The following is a 15,687-nucleotide window of genomic DNA, read 5'->3' on the forward strand; positions in this document are numbered from 1 at the left end:
CCCTGCCAGCTCCAATGCCACACCACCAGTCCCCACAACAGATCTGAGCCTCCCTGTCAGCTCCAATGCCACACCACCAGTCCCCACAACAGATCTGAGCCTCCCTGCCAGCTCCAATGCCACACCACCAGTCCCCACAACAGATCTGAGCCTCCCTGCCAGCTCCAATGCCACACCACCAGTCCCCACAACAGATCTGAGCCTCCCTGCCAGCTCCAATGCCACACCACCAGTTCCCACAAGAGATCTGAGGTCTTAATATTGGTTATGGTTATAATCTGCCATTAACGACTGGTCTAGCATCAGCCCTCCAATATCTCAGTGAAACCCATAAACATGAGGTTAGCAACTTAAACAACCCTGGATCAGCTGTTATGGGAATTGCGTTTTGAAATCAGCCCTCTAACTCTTATACGAACCTCAGCCATAATGTGCTTATCCTTAACTCGTCATCCTACATCTTCCAGTCCCCTGAAATTATTCTCATCCAAATAGAAGTTGTTGAATATTTAGGCCCGTTCTGACTATCCCTGCACCTAAAACTGTACCATGACACCTCAGGGGTATTGATAGTTTGGCATGCAGTGTCAGAAAGGCTGGCTTTGAACTGGTTTCTGCAGCCAGGTGTAGAATTCCTCTTTAGGTATAGAGATGACCATAGGGTCAGGCTGTGGTGGGTTTTCCAAAGCCCACAGATGTGTGAAATGACCAAGGGTTCCTATGTAGATTTAGACCTGCCTGGATTGCTATGCATACGCACGAACGCACACAGACATACAATACGTAAGTCCTTTGGATTTCATTGCAGTTGGAAATGTGCTTGGTAACGGCCACAAAAAGTGCAATTCTTTATGAGCATCACTTGACGTCAGTTCATTCAGTGAGAAGGAATATTTCCTGATCTTGTACTAATTAGCTAAATGTGTACACAGTGAAATGCAACAACCCAATTTGAAGTAGTCAGTATGCATGAGAATTCTAGCATGCCTGTATGACGATAACAAAGAACCATAGCCCGCTTTGACTGAAGACAGGCAGGCATTTAGGAAATCCTTCCAGAACCCTCCACACACAGCAGAGAGCCCAAGGCTCTATTTGTGGTTACTTTACTCTGATGTAAAGAGACAAGAGTGTATCTGCCAAACCAACAGGTGGGCCAAGCCACTCTTCCCTCCACACCCTCCACAATGTTTTGTGCCCACTTGAAAGCTGTAGCAGCCTTGTGCTGCTGAGATTACATATCCCGCCGTTTCTTGGCAACATGCTTATTGCGAGTGTGCTAATACATCACAGAGACACATTCACAGACGCACACACACAAATCCTCATGTATGCAGGCACAAACATAGAAATCAGCAACATAGAATGTATGAAACTCACTTGTACACATTATGCATCCACACCACAGACACGATTATTTACACCTATACACACCGACTTCCAAAGCCATCAGGAAGCACACACAGCAACCCTATTACTGTCTCCTATTTAGTTTCAACTCAGTTCCCCCCTCGCTCTCTCCTGTCCCCTGGAGGGAGTTGTCATCTTTGAGTCAACTGATTCTAAGAGCTCAGCTTGATCACCCTTCAGAGAGTGAGGAGAGTGTTGACTTAAAGCCCCGGTAGCGTCCACAACAGGCCGGGAAGCGGGGAACCTGTAGCAGCAGGGCAGGCGCATGCTTAGTTTGGCCGTAAGGAGCTATAGGCTAACGAGACCTCAGATATGCTGCCGACAGCAATTGTCAGCACTGTTCCCTCTGGGCTTGTGCGTGTGACAGAGTTTACTTTGTGCCCTGGCCTCTCTTCCAAATCGCTCTAGTTAAAGGGTGGATGGAGGGAGGGAGGGAGGGAAGAGGTGGATAAGTATTGAGGTTGTGAGAAGTAGGGCCTAAGCTATCCCAGCCTGATAAAAAGGGAGAAAAAAAAAGTGCCTTATAATAGAGAACATTTGCCAACCGGAAGGGAGTTCTGTAAATGGGTCACTCATTAACAGTTTATAAAGAGGCTGGATTGGGGACAGCCACCGAAAGAACAAATAAAACCCACATTCATTCAGTAAAAGCAGGCCTCTGTATGGCAAACAATGAGCTTTTCAGGAAGAGGTTTATACTTTGTCATTTTGATAAAACATTTTTGGTTGGACAAATGCCAGAGTGAGGTAAATGTATGCCATCTAACGAAACCAACAACCAAACTATAACCTCTGAGGGTTTAGAGAGAATCAGTCATGGGCCGTTTCTCAATTCCTCTCAAAGACCATTGGAGGAAGAGGTTGGAGGGAGGGACCTTGTATCCTGTCCTCCAATGCGCTTTGAGAGCAATTGAGGAAACAAGGACAGAAGCAAGGATTTAACGGCTAGTAGCGTTTTCAGACACAGCCCTAAATAAGAGAGGCTATTCAACATCCTCCAGGGCTCACAATAGCACACGATAGGCCTATTCAACATCAAATTAATTCTAACATGAGGCAGTCACAGGGTGCATTTGGAACTTTATTTGCATTTTGCAAGACTTCAGGTTAAAGGGTTAACAAGCACGCATCATCATCTCTGAGTACCATCATTTCTGACAAAAATTGTTTGGCTGTTTTACAAACAAACAAATATAATAATAATAATAATAACGTTGCTTTAGCTGAATACTATTATAACCAACTCGGCCAGACTAATCATGCATTTAAGTTACGTTTTTCGATATTGCTGATGAGGCTTCTGTGTAACAGAAACAAAATGACAAAGGCATCATTCAAGCATTAAAGAAAGGCGACAATACTTTAAAATGTCACAGTTCAGGCTAATTGCAATAATCAACTTAATGAAAATTACATTTTTTTGAAAATAAAAATGGTGCAAAAGGCAGATATCCTTTTTAGGGATAAACACAAATTCCAGTTCAAAATTGGACTGACAGAGAGATCAGTATACGCACTATGACAAGTAAGCAATTCACAACTGATGGAGAAAGAGGTTGCACATATAAATTGGCATAAGCTGTGATACAGTTCAATCATTTCACAATAAGAAAAGTCATGAGTTTCATCAAATAACATTTTTTATACCAAAGACAATTAAATACAGGGATTAAAATTAAGGGATACAATTCAAATTGTAATATTGACACTCCCGATAGAGCTCTAGACTAACCATTTCATTATCATCCTCCTCATTAGGAGCAGATATCCAGTTCAGGTAAGGACACAACTGCATAAGACCTCTTGGCTGCATACTGTTTTCTTCCATCTTCTTGTGTGTGCTTTTCCACAAACGTCCACAACAGTTAGACCCAGCTACTACACTGCACAATACTACTGTTAAGGTGTATTCACTGTACAAGACTTGGGATATTAAGCAGGGTGGGACCATTACAGGGGTTAGATCAGGAAGGCAATTGAAATCGACAGAGCCAAACAAAGCTGGTGGAAATATCAGAAAGACACAGGGTATATTTAGCTGAGTTAATCTGTATTGTATGGACTTTCTGAAAAAAAGAGACGAGTCAGCTGTTTTTGCTTTTAATGAAAGACGCCAGACTTTCGCAGCTGTAATGACGCACTGGTTCTTTTCTTCCTCACGTCTTTTCACTGTGTTTTTTTTTTGTCCTGGTCATTCGAGAAAAGGCTCGCAAATCCTCAGGGAATTTCACATTAAGGAGGAATGTTTGGAGCGACAACCTGGAGCAAAGGAAGTGGGAAAATAATTCTGAAAGCGCAACTGTTGTAGAATTCGCAGACTACGGGTAGCAGATATTACAACCTGCCATTTACAGAAAGACAAATTGGAACAACAAGATATAGTATTATTTCATAAACAATAACTTCATTTATATGCATGTCTTTATATGAATGTCAAGTCTCAAGGATAATATCTACTATACATGTTAGTATGCGGTGACTGTGTACTAAGGTCTTCATTAGTAGTTGGGCTCCCGAGTGGCGCAGTGATCTAAGACACTGCATCTCAGCGCAAGAGGCGTCACTGCAGTACCTGGTCCCATAGGGCAGCGCACAATTGGCCCAGTGTCGTCCGGGTTTGTCCGGGGTAGGCCGTCATTGTAAATAAGAATTTGTTCTTAACCGACTTGCCTAGTTAAATAAAGGTTCAATTAAAAATAGATGTTTTACCTCAGTACAGGAAGAAGAAGCGTGTTCTGTGCGAGGCAGCCATGCTTTCAGACATGTTGCGCACTTTCAGGTAGTTCACGAACCCTCTGAAGAAAAGCAGGAGACCTGAGGAAGGGATTCGAAATCATTAGTAAAAAAAAACACCACTATTCATCCAAGGTCAAGGAATTCACTTTACTGTGGGAAGATTAGTAGTACATCATTTCAGCCAACAGATGGCATTGGTGTACATCATTCTAGGTGGATATATTAGTACAGCTTAATTCCTCAGCATTTGGCTAGTTGAAGAATGCAGCACTTGCGATGCAGATCAGTAAACTTACCGAGGACCAGGAAAATCCACCAGAGCCAGTACTGCCCATTGAAGTATCCAGTAAAGTAGTCCGAGAACTGTGGGAAAGTAGAATTTACAGGAAATGGAAATTCAACATGTCCTACCATCATGAGAATACTTTTGAATGACAATCAGTTACTATAAACACATGCAGATGATCAGAATCACCATGGCAGAAATGTACATGCGCTAGGATTAGGCCTCCTCAAGCCTCAATTCCTCGAATGTTGGGTGTCCTAATTGAGACTATGGGCCGGTTTCCAGGACAAAAAAAAAAATCAGCCCAGTCCCAGGAAACCAGGCCTTCAATTTGGCACTGCTCAGATAAAGGCCTAAACTCCTGTATAGCCTAGTATTGCACAACATCTAGTGGGAGTAGCTGTGTGCACCAGATCAATGATGAAAGCCCGGGGTTAATAACTCTATGCCCACCAGTGTGTTGCTTCTACATGTGGAAATTGTACAGGGCTTTGATTGATGCCCAGAGCACAGAGATCACACTGGGTTCCTGCTCTTAAGGGCGTCCTCCTCACATCTAGGGCTAACAAGCCTTAGCAAGCATCTGCTTCCTACTGCACAAGCCATGCCTGGGATATGCAGTGATATTCTGAACATACTTGACATGTATTTTGTAACATTCAAGTCATTAACATGCTAGCTAAGTGAAGCATTTACGTTTTTTTTTATTTTATTTATTTATTTTTTACATTTTAGTAATTTAGCAGACGCTCTTATCCAGAGCAATTAGGGTTAAGTGCCTTGCTCAAAGGCACACTGGCAGATGTTTCTCCTAGTCGGCTTGGGGATTTGAACCAGCGACCTTTTGGTTACTGGCCCAACGCTCTTTACCGCTAGGCTACCTGCCGCAATTACGTGCACAGAATTGTCTAGATTAAGCATACACTTTGTATGGGCTGCTTTTAAAGTGGTGGACTGTATGTCCTGTCCCATATTGAAATCAACTCTGTACGTTGTTTTAGATACATTGATTAGGCCCCTTTAACCCAATACTGCACTTACTCTGACGATGAGAATCCACTTGATGAGAGAGAGGCCAAAGCCGCAGATGGCCCCGTATCGGCCGGCGATGGTGTTGGTCAGGCAGAATGACAGGCAAAACCCAATCCAATTGAACAGGAAGGCCACTGTTTGGAGATGGAAGAAAGCATGCAGTTAAGGGGTCTTCCGGATGGTGCAGTGGTCAAGGGCGCGCAGAGACCCTGGGTTCGCGCCCAGGCTCCGTCGTAACCGGCCGCGACTGGGAGGTCCGTGGGGCGACGCACAATTGGCCTAGCGTCATCCGGGTTAGGGAGGGCTTGGTCAGTAGGGATATCCTTGTCTCATCGTGCACCAGCGACTCTTGTGGCAGGCCAGGCGCAGTGCGCGCTAACCAAGGTGCACGGTGTTTCCTCCGACACATTGGTGCGGCTGGCTGTTAAGAAGCAGTGCGGCTTGGTTGGGTTGTGTATCGGAGGACGCATGACTTTCAACCTTCGTCTCTCTTGAGCCCGTACGGGAGTTGTAGCGATGAGACAAGATAGTAGCTACTACAACAATTGGATACCATGAAATTGGGGAGAAAAAGGGGTAAAAAAAAAAAAAAGAAAGCGTGCAGTTACAAGCACAGACCACATTTCTGTTGAGTATACTTTTCAGTATATCACAAATTGGATGTCCTTCTATACATACTTAAAGACAGAGTGCAGCCAGAGAATTGCTAACCTTTCCCACCTCCCATTCCTATTGGAGGAACAGATCATGTTGTCTTCAATTAGTGACTGTTGCCACCTTGTGGTGAATCCATAGAAAACACCTTCAATTGCTTACTCACATTTTCATCCAAGCAAACTTTTGTTACGTTTCCATAATCAGACTGAAATGGGCCAGTCCGCTCAGTGAAAGAGGCTATTTGGGCTTGTCAACTCACTGAAGAATCGGGGGGGTTCGTGCAAAAACAACAGATCCACTTACTGAAAAAGGCCAGCATGAAAATGCCGTCGTTCCCCACCCTCAGCTGGTCGACATCGCTGAAGTCATCCTCCTGTTTAAGAGAAATGGGACAGGAAAACAACTCATCCATCTCTTCTGCAGAAACGTTGCAATAGCTCAGTCATCCCAATGAATAAGGAGATGGGCGGTATAGTACCGTTGTGTGTCGACATTTCCTTCTCTTTTAGAGTTGTTGAGAAAGCAGAAATAAAGCTCAATGGGCATTTTTACTAGACCTACATAAAATAGAGCTAACATACTGTAAATACTGTTGTAGCTATGACTTGGACAATATAGCTATCAAAGTTGTTTTGATCCTGAAATATGTTGTTACACTGGGTAGTTAATAGCAGCATTGAAGTTTTTCTTACAGCATTCCAGCAGAATAATCCTGTTTTCATGGGTAAACATCCCATACTCAAACACGTGTGTGTGTCCTACCCCTGGTATCACCTCCACAGCAGAGAGTACCATGGCTGCAGCTTTGGCTTTCTCTGCCTCGTCGTAGGTGGGAAGAGAGGTGGCCACGCTGTAGGGAGGCGGCACGGGGAAATCACTTGGGTAACAACTGCTCTCTACTGGGGGACCACAGGAAAGAGACATGGCCAATTAGACCACAACAAATCAGATTCGGAATCAATTCAATCAAATAAGGAAATCACATCGGCTTAATTCCAGGAGTGTGAATTATCGGCCTCTACTTAGGGCAACTAGCTGGTTACAACGTGTTTGAAAGAACTACATGAGAGCTACAGACGCTACAAGAGAATGAGATGGAGAAAGGGGCAGAAAGACAAAGTGAGACACAGAAAAAGAGCCAAACAGACAGTATATGGAGTCTTTGGTTCTGTACCAGGCATGGCAGCGGTGGCTCCCAGGGCGATGCTGGCATACGGGGGAGGTGGGGCCTCTGCATCCACCCCCAGGGCTACTGGGACAGGGCAGGCCTGGGAGGACGAGTTGGCCTGGGCAGAGGTGCACGGCTGCTGGGCGCTGGTGGAGGGCTCACAGGAGTCGTCTTCATCATTCTCAAACTGAGAGAGAAGGGGGGGCAGGGGGGTAGAGAGGAGTTAAGTATCACTTCAATAAAACCAACGTCACAAGTTCACGACACAGAATGTCAAAGGTGAGGAAGGAGAGGGAAGCCCTCTAAACTGAGACGCTTGGAGAGATATGGTCATGGCCCAACACTGAAAGATCATCTGGTGTTTTGTAATAAACTAAGTAGGCAACATTTGATTCCAGTGCTAAGGGCACTGAAGACATCCAAAACAACATGTGATCTAGGCTAATTTCCAGCATAGCATCCAGTTGGAAGAAGACAACATGGTCATGGGAAACAGAAGGGTGACCGTAATGTTATAGAGAAGACAGCACAGCCTTATATCTGGCCAATGACAAATGATGTAGCTTAAGCGGATGCATAGCCTAAGCCTTGATCAGTGTGGCAGCAGTGCCAAATGTTGCTTTAGTCTTGCAGCTCACTTGAGGCTCACTTGGCGTTTGCGTAGGTCAACAGACCAGCGTTTAACTTGTGGCTTAGCTGTAGTTTGGCATCATGTCCAGCAGCACTCTATGCACTGCGGGGTCAATGTGCAAAGCCAGGAGAATGAGTGAGTGCGATGCTATCCGGTGTCAAGGACACCAGTTATGCAAGAGCTAAACAACTGCATAATTGGCCAGGGGTGAATGAGTTTTCACCATCGGCACACCAAGGCCTAAACAAGAACTCCTGAGGTTATCTAGCATACGTGTTGGATAAAAGTCCAAATAGTTAGGTTAGGCCTACATGTTTAAAGACCTGTTCAGAATGAGTGTATACAAATAACAAGGATGGTTGGGGAGTTTACATTATAAAACAGCCTGTATGACGCATCTAAATACAGGCTACCCTCAAAACCTGAAAGAGATGACACAGAGGCAAATCCACAGTTGCCTAGCGACCGAGGAAAGTGCAGAGGCAGGATCGAAAATAGCACGGCTGTGGCTGAAAAAGTTTTGCACTTCGAAAAAAGCAAAAAAGGTAAGGCATACCATGGTATGTCTGACGTTAGCAAGCATTCCAGCATAGTGCAGCAGTGGGCATTTGGACTTTTAAGGCCAGTAGGCAACATTATTAAATGGCTTACAACAACTGCCTAATTAACTTATCCCATATCAAATCAGTCTGTGGAAGTAATTATTGATAACCTAAATACACATGGCATGATAACGACTATGAAAGTAAAAAATGTCTGCTTTCGAGAGTGATGGGCCGATACAGGACTAAACCAGAAGTGACCCTAGCCTTGGATACACGGCATTCACATTGACAACTAGACATCCGAGCAATAGCAAACCTCCAGCAGCATAGCTAAAGCTGGTGCTAGAGGCCAAGTGAATTAGATGACAGCGCGTCACACAACACGACCCAAACAAATATTTACACACATGTAAGAGTCATTTTTCAATTGGCACAAAAAGTGGATTCAATATCTTTCTGAATATTTCCTCGTTATCGGAGTTCCAGCTGAAACTGGAAAAAGGTGTTTATAAGACACCGGTGCCTACCAAATCGATAATTATGGAAGTATCGCCAAGTAGAAAGGTAGGTTGAACACTGTTCCCCTATCCATTACCCATCCTACTCTAGAACCCCAGTGTTTCCTCTATATTAATTTAGAAGCGGTGGGCCGCCACTTCTAAATGACAACCTCCACTCCAATTTTGTGTTTTTTTTTAAGATATATACTGAACAAAAAGAGCAAACACTACATGCAACAACTTCACTGATTTTACTGAGTTACAGTTCATATGGAGGAAATCAGTCATTTTAAATAAATTAGGCCCTAATCTATGGATATCTGTATGACTGGGGATACAGATATGCATGTTGGTCACAGATACCTTTAATAAAAATTGACCTCACAATGGGCCTCAGGATCTTGTCACTGTATTTTTGTGCATTCAAATTGTTGCTGATAAAATGCAATTGTGTTCATTGTCTGTAGCTTATGTCTGCCCATACCATAACCCCACCACTACCATGGGGCACTCTGTTCTCAACGTTGACATCAGCAAACCGCTCACCCACACGACACCATACACGTGGTCTGCGGTTGTGATGCCAGTTGGACGCACTGCCAAATTCTCTAAAACGACGTTGGTGGTGGCTTTTGGTAGAGAAATTAACATTAAATTCTCTGGTGGACATTCCTGCAGTCAGCATGCCAATTGCACACTTTCAAAACTTGAGACATCTGTGGCATTGTGTTGTGTGACAAAACTGCACATTTTAGAGTGCCCTTTCATTGTCCCCAGCACGAGGTGCACCTGTGTAATGTTCATGCTGTTTAATCCGCTTCTTGATATGCAAAACCTGTCAGGTGGATGGATTATCTTGGCAAAGGAGAAATGCTCACTAACCGGGATGTAAACAAATTTGTGCATATGGAACATTTCTGGGATCTTTCATTTCAGCTCATGAAACACTTGACATGTTGCGTTTCAATTTTTGTTCAGTATATATAATGCATGTATTTATTTTTTGCAATTTCTATATATATATTTATTTTTTTTTTTTATTTTTTTTTTTTTTTGTGAAAATATATTGGGGGATGTTCATTTTCAGTGTAAACTGAAATGACTAAGACCAGAAATAATGTATGTAGAGAACATAACAGAGCTATATATTTTTTTGTAAGACCATATTTGAGCACTAACAACCACCAAAATGAAAACTAGACTGGGGGAATACAAATAAAACAAATGTCATGGCATGTTGTTTTGAGTCACTCGGACAGCACAAGAAGAACACAGTATAAACCATGCCAAAATGTGTGAATTGCAGAAAATGTACTTTTAAACTGCACATTTTCTATCAGCCCCATGGCAAAATGTATAGAAATGCAGGGAATTAGAATATTTTACAGTTTTAAAGCTATCTGCTCCATGGTAAATTGTGAAGAATTGGAACTATTTTGAATTAAAACAGCAACATGTCTGCGGCCAAAAGGGCGGCCTCAAACCACCTCCCCCACCACTGCTGAAATAGCTAATAACTACCTAGCAAACTGGCTTGAACAATAACCGAACCACCTTGTTTTTCTGACCATTATTATGTAACTACGAATGCCATCTTCTTTGTGGGGGGAGTGTATATTGTGCTCATGGAAAGCCAATTATTGAGCACTACAGAGATGTCATGGAACATTGTTTGTATTATGTACGTGTTTTGGGGGCTCTAACTATACTTGAGCGAGTTAGCTTATTTGGTAGTGTTGCCACAAATGGCTGCATATAATTGAAGTCCAGCCTGGGTTAGCTTACATGGCACTTGCTGACATACAGCGAACTAACGTTTGCTAGCTAGCCAAGTTACTTATCCGTTCAGAAAACCAATACAAGCGGAGTTAACTAAGTGATAAAGTGCTGTCATGTGGATGATTAACGACTCAAATTGAATTGGAACTTGCTAGCTAACGTTTAGCTAGGTTAGCTATTGTTGATCTGCTGCTGAATAATGCGGAAGTGATCGGCACGAGGAACATCCGTTTGATTATACAAGCCGTCAATTTAAACATGTATAGTCTAGGCTGACACCAAGTAATATTGTATATAGGTTGTTTATACTAGTTACGAGTTCCCAAACAGATGGCAATGTCGATTGTTTTGGCTCACCACTTGGTATCGGCTCGCTGCCTGGTCCATCTTGACGTTAGACTCAGCTGGCGGAGCTAGCCAGCAAGCGAAAAGTCAACAATCGTGTATTTAGCTATTTCGTAACTTGATTTTACTTTTTAATGGCCATCATTCAGGTGAAGTAGATTAAATATACACGCTGGGACGTACAATAAAACGTCCATTTACGCTTCAAATTAAGCAAAACTACTTTCGATAGGAAACGTCGAGTGAGTGGAAACACAGAGGGCTCTTTGACTTGTGACGCAATGCCTCCGAATTCCAAATCTACTCCTACCCACTATACTTCCTTCATCCCTGAAGAGCTGAAAGATATTGGGTGAATCTAAACAATACAGTGAAAATATAAGATGTCATCTTATTCTTAATACCTATCCAATCTCATCAGATTTGACTGTAGACAAGACCGTGTATAGGCTAGGAAATAGGTGCTAGTGGTCGAATTGGAATTGGGCATTCTACTCTACTGTGGAATATAAAACATTTGACCACTAGGTGGTGCAAAAAACTCAATAGTTATTCCGAGAGGCAGAGACGGACGGTCAGAAGCCTACACGCACACACACTGTTCGCTATAATCCAACCGTAGATTGTTTTGAGCCAAAACACTTTTTAAAATATTTTTTTTTTATGTACAATTTTCATTGTTAGACATAAGAACTTATCTGCAATTGATTGTTCCAAAGTATTCCCACGTGGCCCACAGACAATCCAGTCAAGAATAAATCGGCCTGCGGCTTAATCTAGTTGATGATCCCTGCTGTAAGCGTTGGTAAGGAGAGACCTTGTTAGAAAACATTGGGGAGAACATTGGGGATATTAGGAATGTATGGGGCCCTGATTTCATAGAGAATACATTAGGCCCCTTTGGCTCCTACCACTGTGGAGTGAGAGTTCCAAAACAAACCCAAAGGACCCAATCAACTTCTATTTTCCTTCTATTTTCTTTCCCTGCTAGTGCTTGTTAGTGAAATGTGTGTTTGGCCATTAAAGGAGAAAGGGAGAGAGAGAAGGAGGGAGAGACTGAAACGGCTGTTAATTAGACTAAGACAGTTGTAAATTATATCCAATGCAGGCTGTGCAAGATATGGTCTATCTAGGCTCATGTGTACTACAAATACAATGGGAGTAACTGAGCAGTAGATTATAGCTATCCAATCAGACCAAATAGAGAAGAGAACATTTACAAACAACACAGCAAATATTAGAGCAACATTTACAGTTGCTGTTACATTTGGAACTGTTGGATTGTTGCCACATATCAAAAGTAAAGCAATAGCTTCATGACCGCAACACGTGTGTGAGTTTGAGAGGAATTGATTCTTACTTTAACTTGCAGTATTCATACATGACCACAGGGAGTCACCATAATCACACCAATTAGTAAAGGTGTCCTTGTCTGAAAATGTATGTAAAACATTGACAACATGCAACAGGGGTGACCAACCCGGTCCCATAGAGCTACAGTGTGAGCAGGTTTCTATTCCAGGCCAGTTTTGTCTCACCTGATTATAAGAGAACTGTGTGCATATAAATCATCTAGGGAAAGAGGGGATTGGGGGTCAGAACCCAAGAGATCTTATAGGCACCTGAGACTAACTCCCTCCGCTGGGAGTTTGGGGCCATCTGAGGAGGGCACTCACGCAAACATGCTGGGGCCCAGATGCAAACATGCAACAGCTGAATACCTTCACTGATCAACATCTCCAGGATGCCTTCATAGCTGCCCTTTTATGTAAGAAATACAAGATGGATTAGATGAGTGCACAGTTATCCAGATACATGAACACAGTGAGACATTTCATAGCCCATCATTACAACAGAGTGCTCTGCCCAGAGGCTCTATGACCTGTGGGTCACAGGCAGGTCGTCAGCAGAGCTGGGTCTGCTTGTCTTAGACGGCTCCAAGAGCCACCCACATACGTACAGTTCAATAGATATACCACTCTCACCCCTGAGGCTACTGAATGCTGACTGCCTTACAACTGAGACCAGTGATGTCTGACCAAGTTTAGTGCTCATGGCAGCCATTTAGCCTTGGCTAACAAGCTGACTCAGCTGCTTACATCATGCTGATCAGTACAAATGGTGTAGTTAAACAGCTCTCCTCATTTGAAACAAATCAGGCGAGCTTACTGAAACCAGACCAGGGTTCAAATACTATTTGAAGTAATTTCAATATATTATCTGCGTTTGATTGAGTTTCCTCTGTGTAATGGAACCAATAGAATAGAAGCAAAATAACAAACCCCGCCCATCTGGCAATCCAGACAGGCTTAACAAGGATTTGAAAGATTCAAAATAGTATTTGAATCCAGGTCTGCTTGGAACACTGCAAGGACATCATACTGCTGAGCAAAATCTTGATATGCTTCATGCATTTGGTGTACTGGAACCAAAGTGTAGAGTGTCATGATGCTATGTGAGATTATGCATGCAACTTTCAAGAAGATTTGTTTCATTTATCCTTGTAGGCATAGACAAGACACAATGGAATACCAGGTGTTCTTCTTCATCTCAGTGGGAGTCCTGCTTGAACAAAATGATTTCACAAATATATAAAATGCTATTGTACCTAGGATGTGAACATTTTACTGGGTATTCCATGACGTTCACATTTCTCACTTGTTTTAATGTGTTCCGGTGAGCCAGTGATCTGATTACTGTTTGTTTTCTCCAGGCTATTATTGTTTCCATGTGTATCCATTACAAACTGGGTTCTTCAATCAGGGTCCTTTTTTAGCTGCGTAGGTGGGACAGTGAGTGATGCTACCCTCCAATGAATCATGATAACCCATGCAGATAGATACACTAGACTGGCCTGTGTTGACTCGTGGTTTACCTGCAGTTCTTTTCATAAGATGATAAGATGAACATTACACAGCCCATGGCAATAACTTCTTCAGATACCCTTCATGTAGGAGAGCCCGCGTTCTACATTTGTACTGCAAACGAGAGCCGCATCACACCCACAGAGCTAAACGCAGAGTTGGATCCAAACCGTCGGAGCACTACAGAGGCACCCAACGCTCTCAAGGTACTTACAAAGCCTACCCCAAAATGGTTTTCCATCCGAGTTCGCTCAGCAATGCTTCAGGCAAAAGAGATGGCAAGCCCTCCTGTAAGGGCATGAAGAGGGAGGCTGTATATAAACAGAAAGCAGTGGAATGAAATGTGTCTGTATGGCACTTTGCATGTTGCACTGAATAGTAACAACTAGGCGTACCTTTTTCAATTAGGTGGTTTAAAGCTAGAATCCTCATGAGCTAAGTTCAACTGTTATACCCCATCAGAACACAAAATATAAGCTTGTTTTACTCCAATGTAAATGTAACCAAACACCATAAAAACATGGTTGAAACTATCATTTTGATATCATAACCATAGCTCTCGCATTGAGTTTCAGACTGGTTCGATTTCTCAGGCCCCATCCCTCAGCTTTTTATTTTACCAAAAACACAGTGGGGAGGGGGGGGGGCACTTTATAATTGTTTCAATTAAGGATTCCAGCTTTAACATTGTTGGAAATTTCAGTAAAGAGACCCCAATGGTATACTGTGAAGGGTCAAGAAACATTGGCTTTTGGCAAGTGGGTGTCTGTGATTGAAATATCACCAACCTCAACAGAGAAAGGAGTGGACAGAATCAAGGTAACTTAAATATGGAGATTTTAGGTTCTGGATTCTCCCAGGTAGCTGTCGGGCAGACTCATGCCCGGTTGAAGGTTCACAGAGCTGGGACGGATATCTCTACTCACAGCAGTTCAAAACTGGACCTACCTCTTGGTGAACCAAATTAAAGCCTGAATGTCCATCCAGGGAAATCTATCCTTTTCTGTAAAGTGTGTATAATCCAATGACTGTCAGATCGCATTAAAGCACATTCCTGGATTCCCCTAAAGACACAAAACGTATTGTTAGTGCAGTACAAAAGTGAGAATTCTGACAAAAGTTGATTTGGAGATTGCATGTTATTGGACTAAGCATGTTACAACTGTATCTGTTGTGCTGTTGCAGCGAGGATAAAGGGGATTAGCTTTGTTATTGACTTATGTCTAGTCTTCCTTTTACTCACAATTGATTTCTTTTTTGGCGAACACATCAAATACAGTGAATCATGACTACACATGGGATATTGAAATAAGCCTTACATTAATCCCATTGCTTTATAATAAAGGATTACATACAGGAAGTTGTATTAGCTAAGTAGTTCAGACATCTTTGCTAAGAGCCCTCCTATTACCCAACATCAGCAGGTTAAAAGAGAGGGGGAAGAGGAGAAGACATTAGGGTTATTAAGGTGTAGAGATATGTTTCTGGGTTTTGTAGGCTCTAGTATTTTTTTCTGTGTGTTTATTACGCCAAGTGCATGCGTGCAGTTGTGTGTATGTGTGTATGTGTGTGTGTACACGTATGTGTGATGCTTCAAGTCATTTCACAGGGCGTCTGCCCTGTTTCAGTGCCCAGGAATGCCATTAACCATGTATTTGACACAAACCCACCACACGTGGCTGCAGTTACCTGGCAACATGACAAGGTAACTGGACTTTAGAAAACCCAACAAAA

The 15,687-nt window shown here is 42.9% G+C and overlaps 1 protein-coding gene across 2 annotated transcripts; it reads right to left on the reverse strand.

Moving 5' to 3' along the window:
* Nucleotides 1-2,473: 2,473 nt before the first annotated feature.
* LOC110527445 (NEDD4 family-interacting protein 2) lies at nt 2,474-11,414 on the reverse strand. Of its 2 annotated transcripts, none has more exons than XM_021608716.2 (8): nt 11,102-11,414; nt 7,296-7,476; nt 6,884-7,017; nt 6,425-6,494; nt 5,474-5,598; nt 4,443-4,509; nt 4,120-4,224; nt 2,474-3,669 (listed from the first exon to the last, which is right to left on the reverse strand). In XM_021608716.2, the coding sequence occupies exons 1-7, from the start codon at nt 11,129-11,131 to the stop codon at nt 4,121-4,123; spliced, it is 711 nt and encodes a 236-aa protein (XP_021464391.2). In that variant the 5' UTR covers nt 11,132-11,414; the 3' UTR covers nt 2,474-3,669; nt 4,120. The 2 variants fall into 2 exon arrangements, with proteins under 2 accessions (XP_021464391.2, XP_021464390.2); XM_021608715.2 differs by having other exon boundaries at nt 6,884-7,020.
* Between the last annotated feature and the right edge of the window lie 4,273 nt (nt 11,415-15,687).

Source organism: Oncorhynchus mykiss, chromosome 7, assembly GCF_013265735.2.
Source record: "Oncorhynchus mykiss isolate Arlee chromosome 7, USDA_OmykA_1.1, whole genome shotgun sequence".
Classification (NCBI taxonomy): Eukaryota; Metazoa; Chordata; class Actinopteri; order Salmoniformes; family Salmonidae; genus Oncorhynchus; species Oncorhynchus mykiss.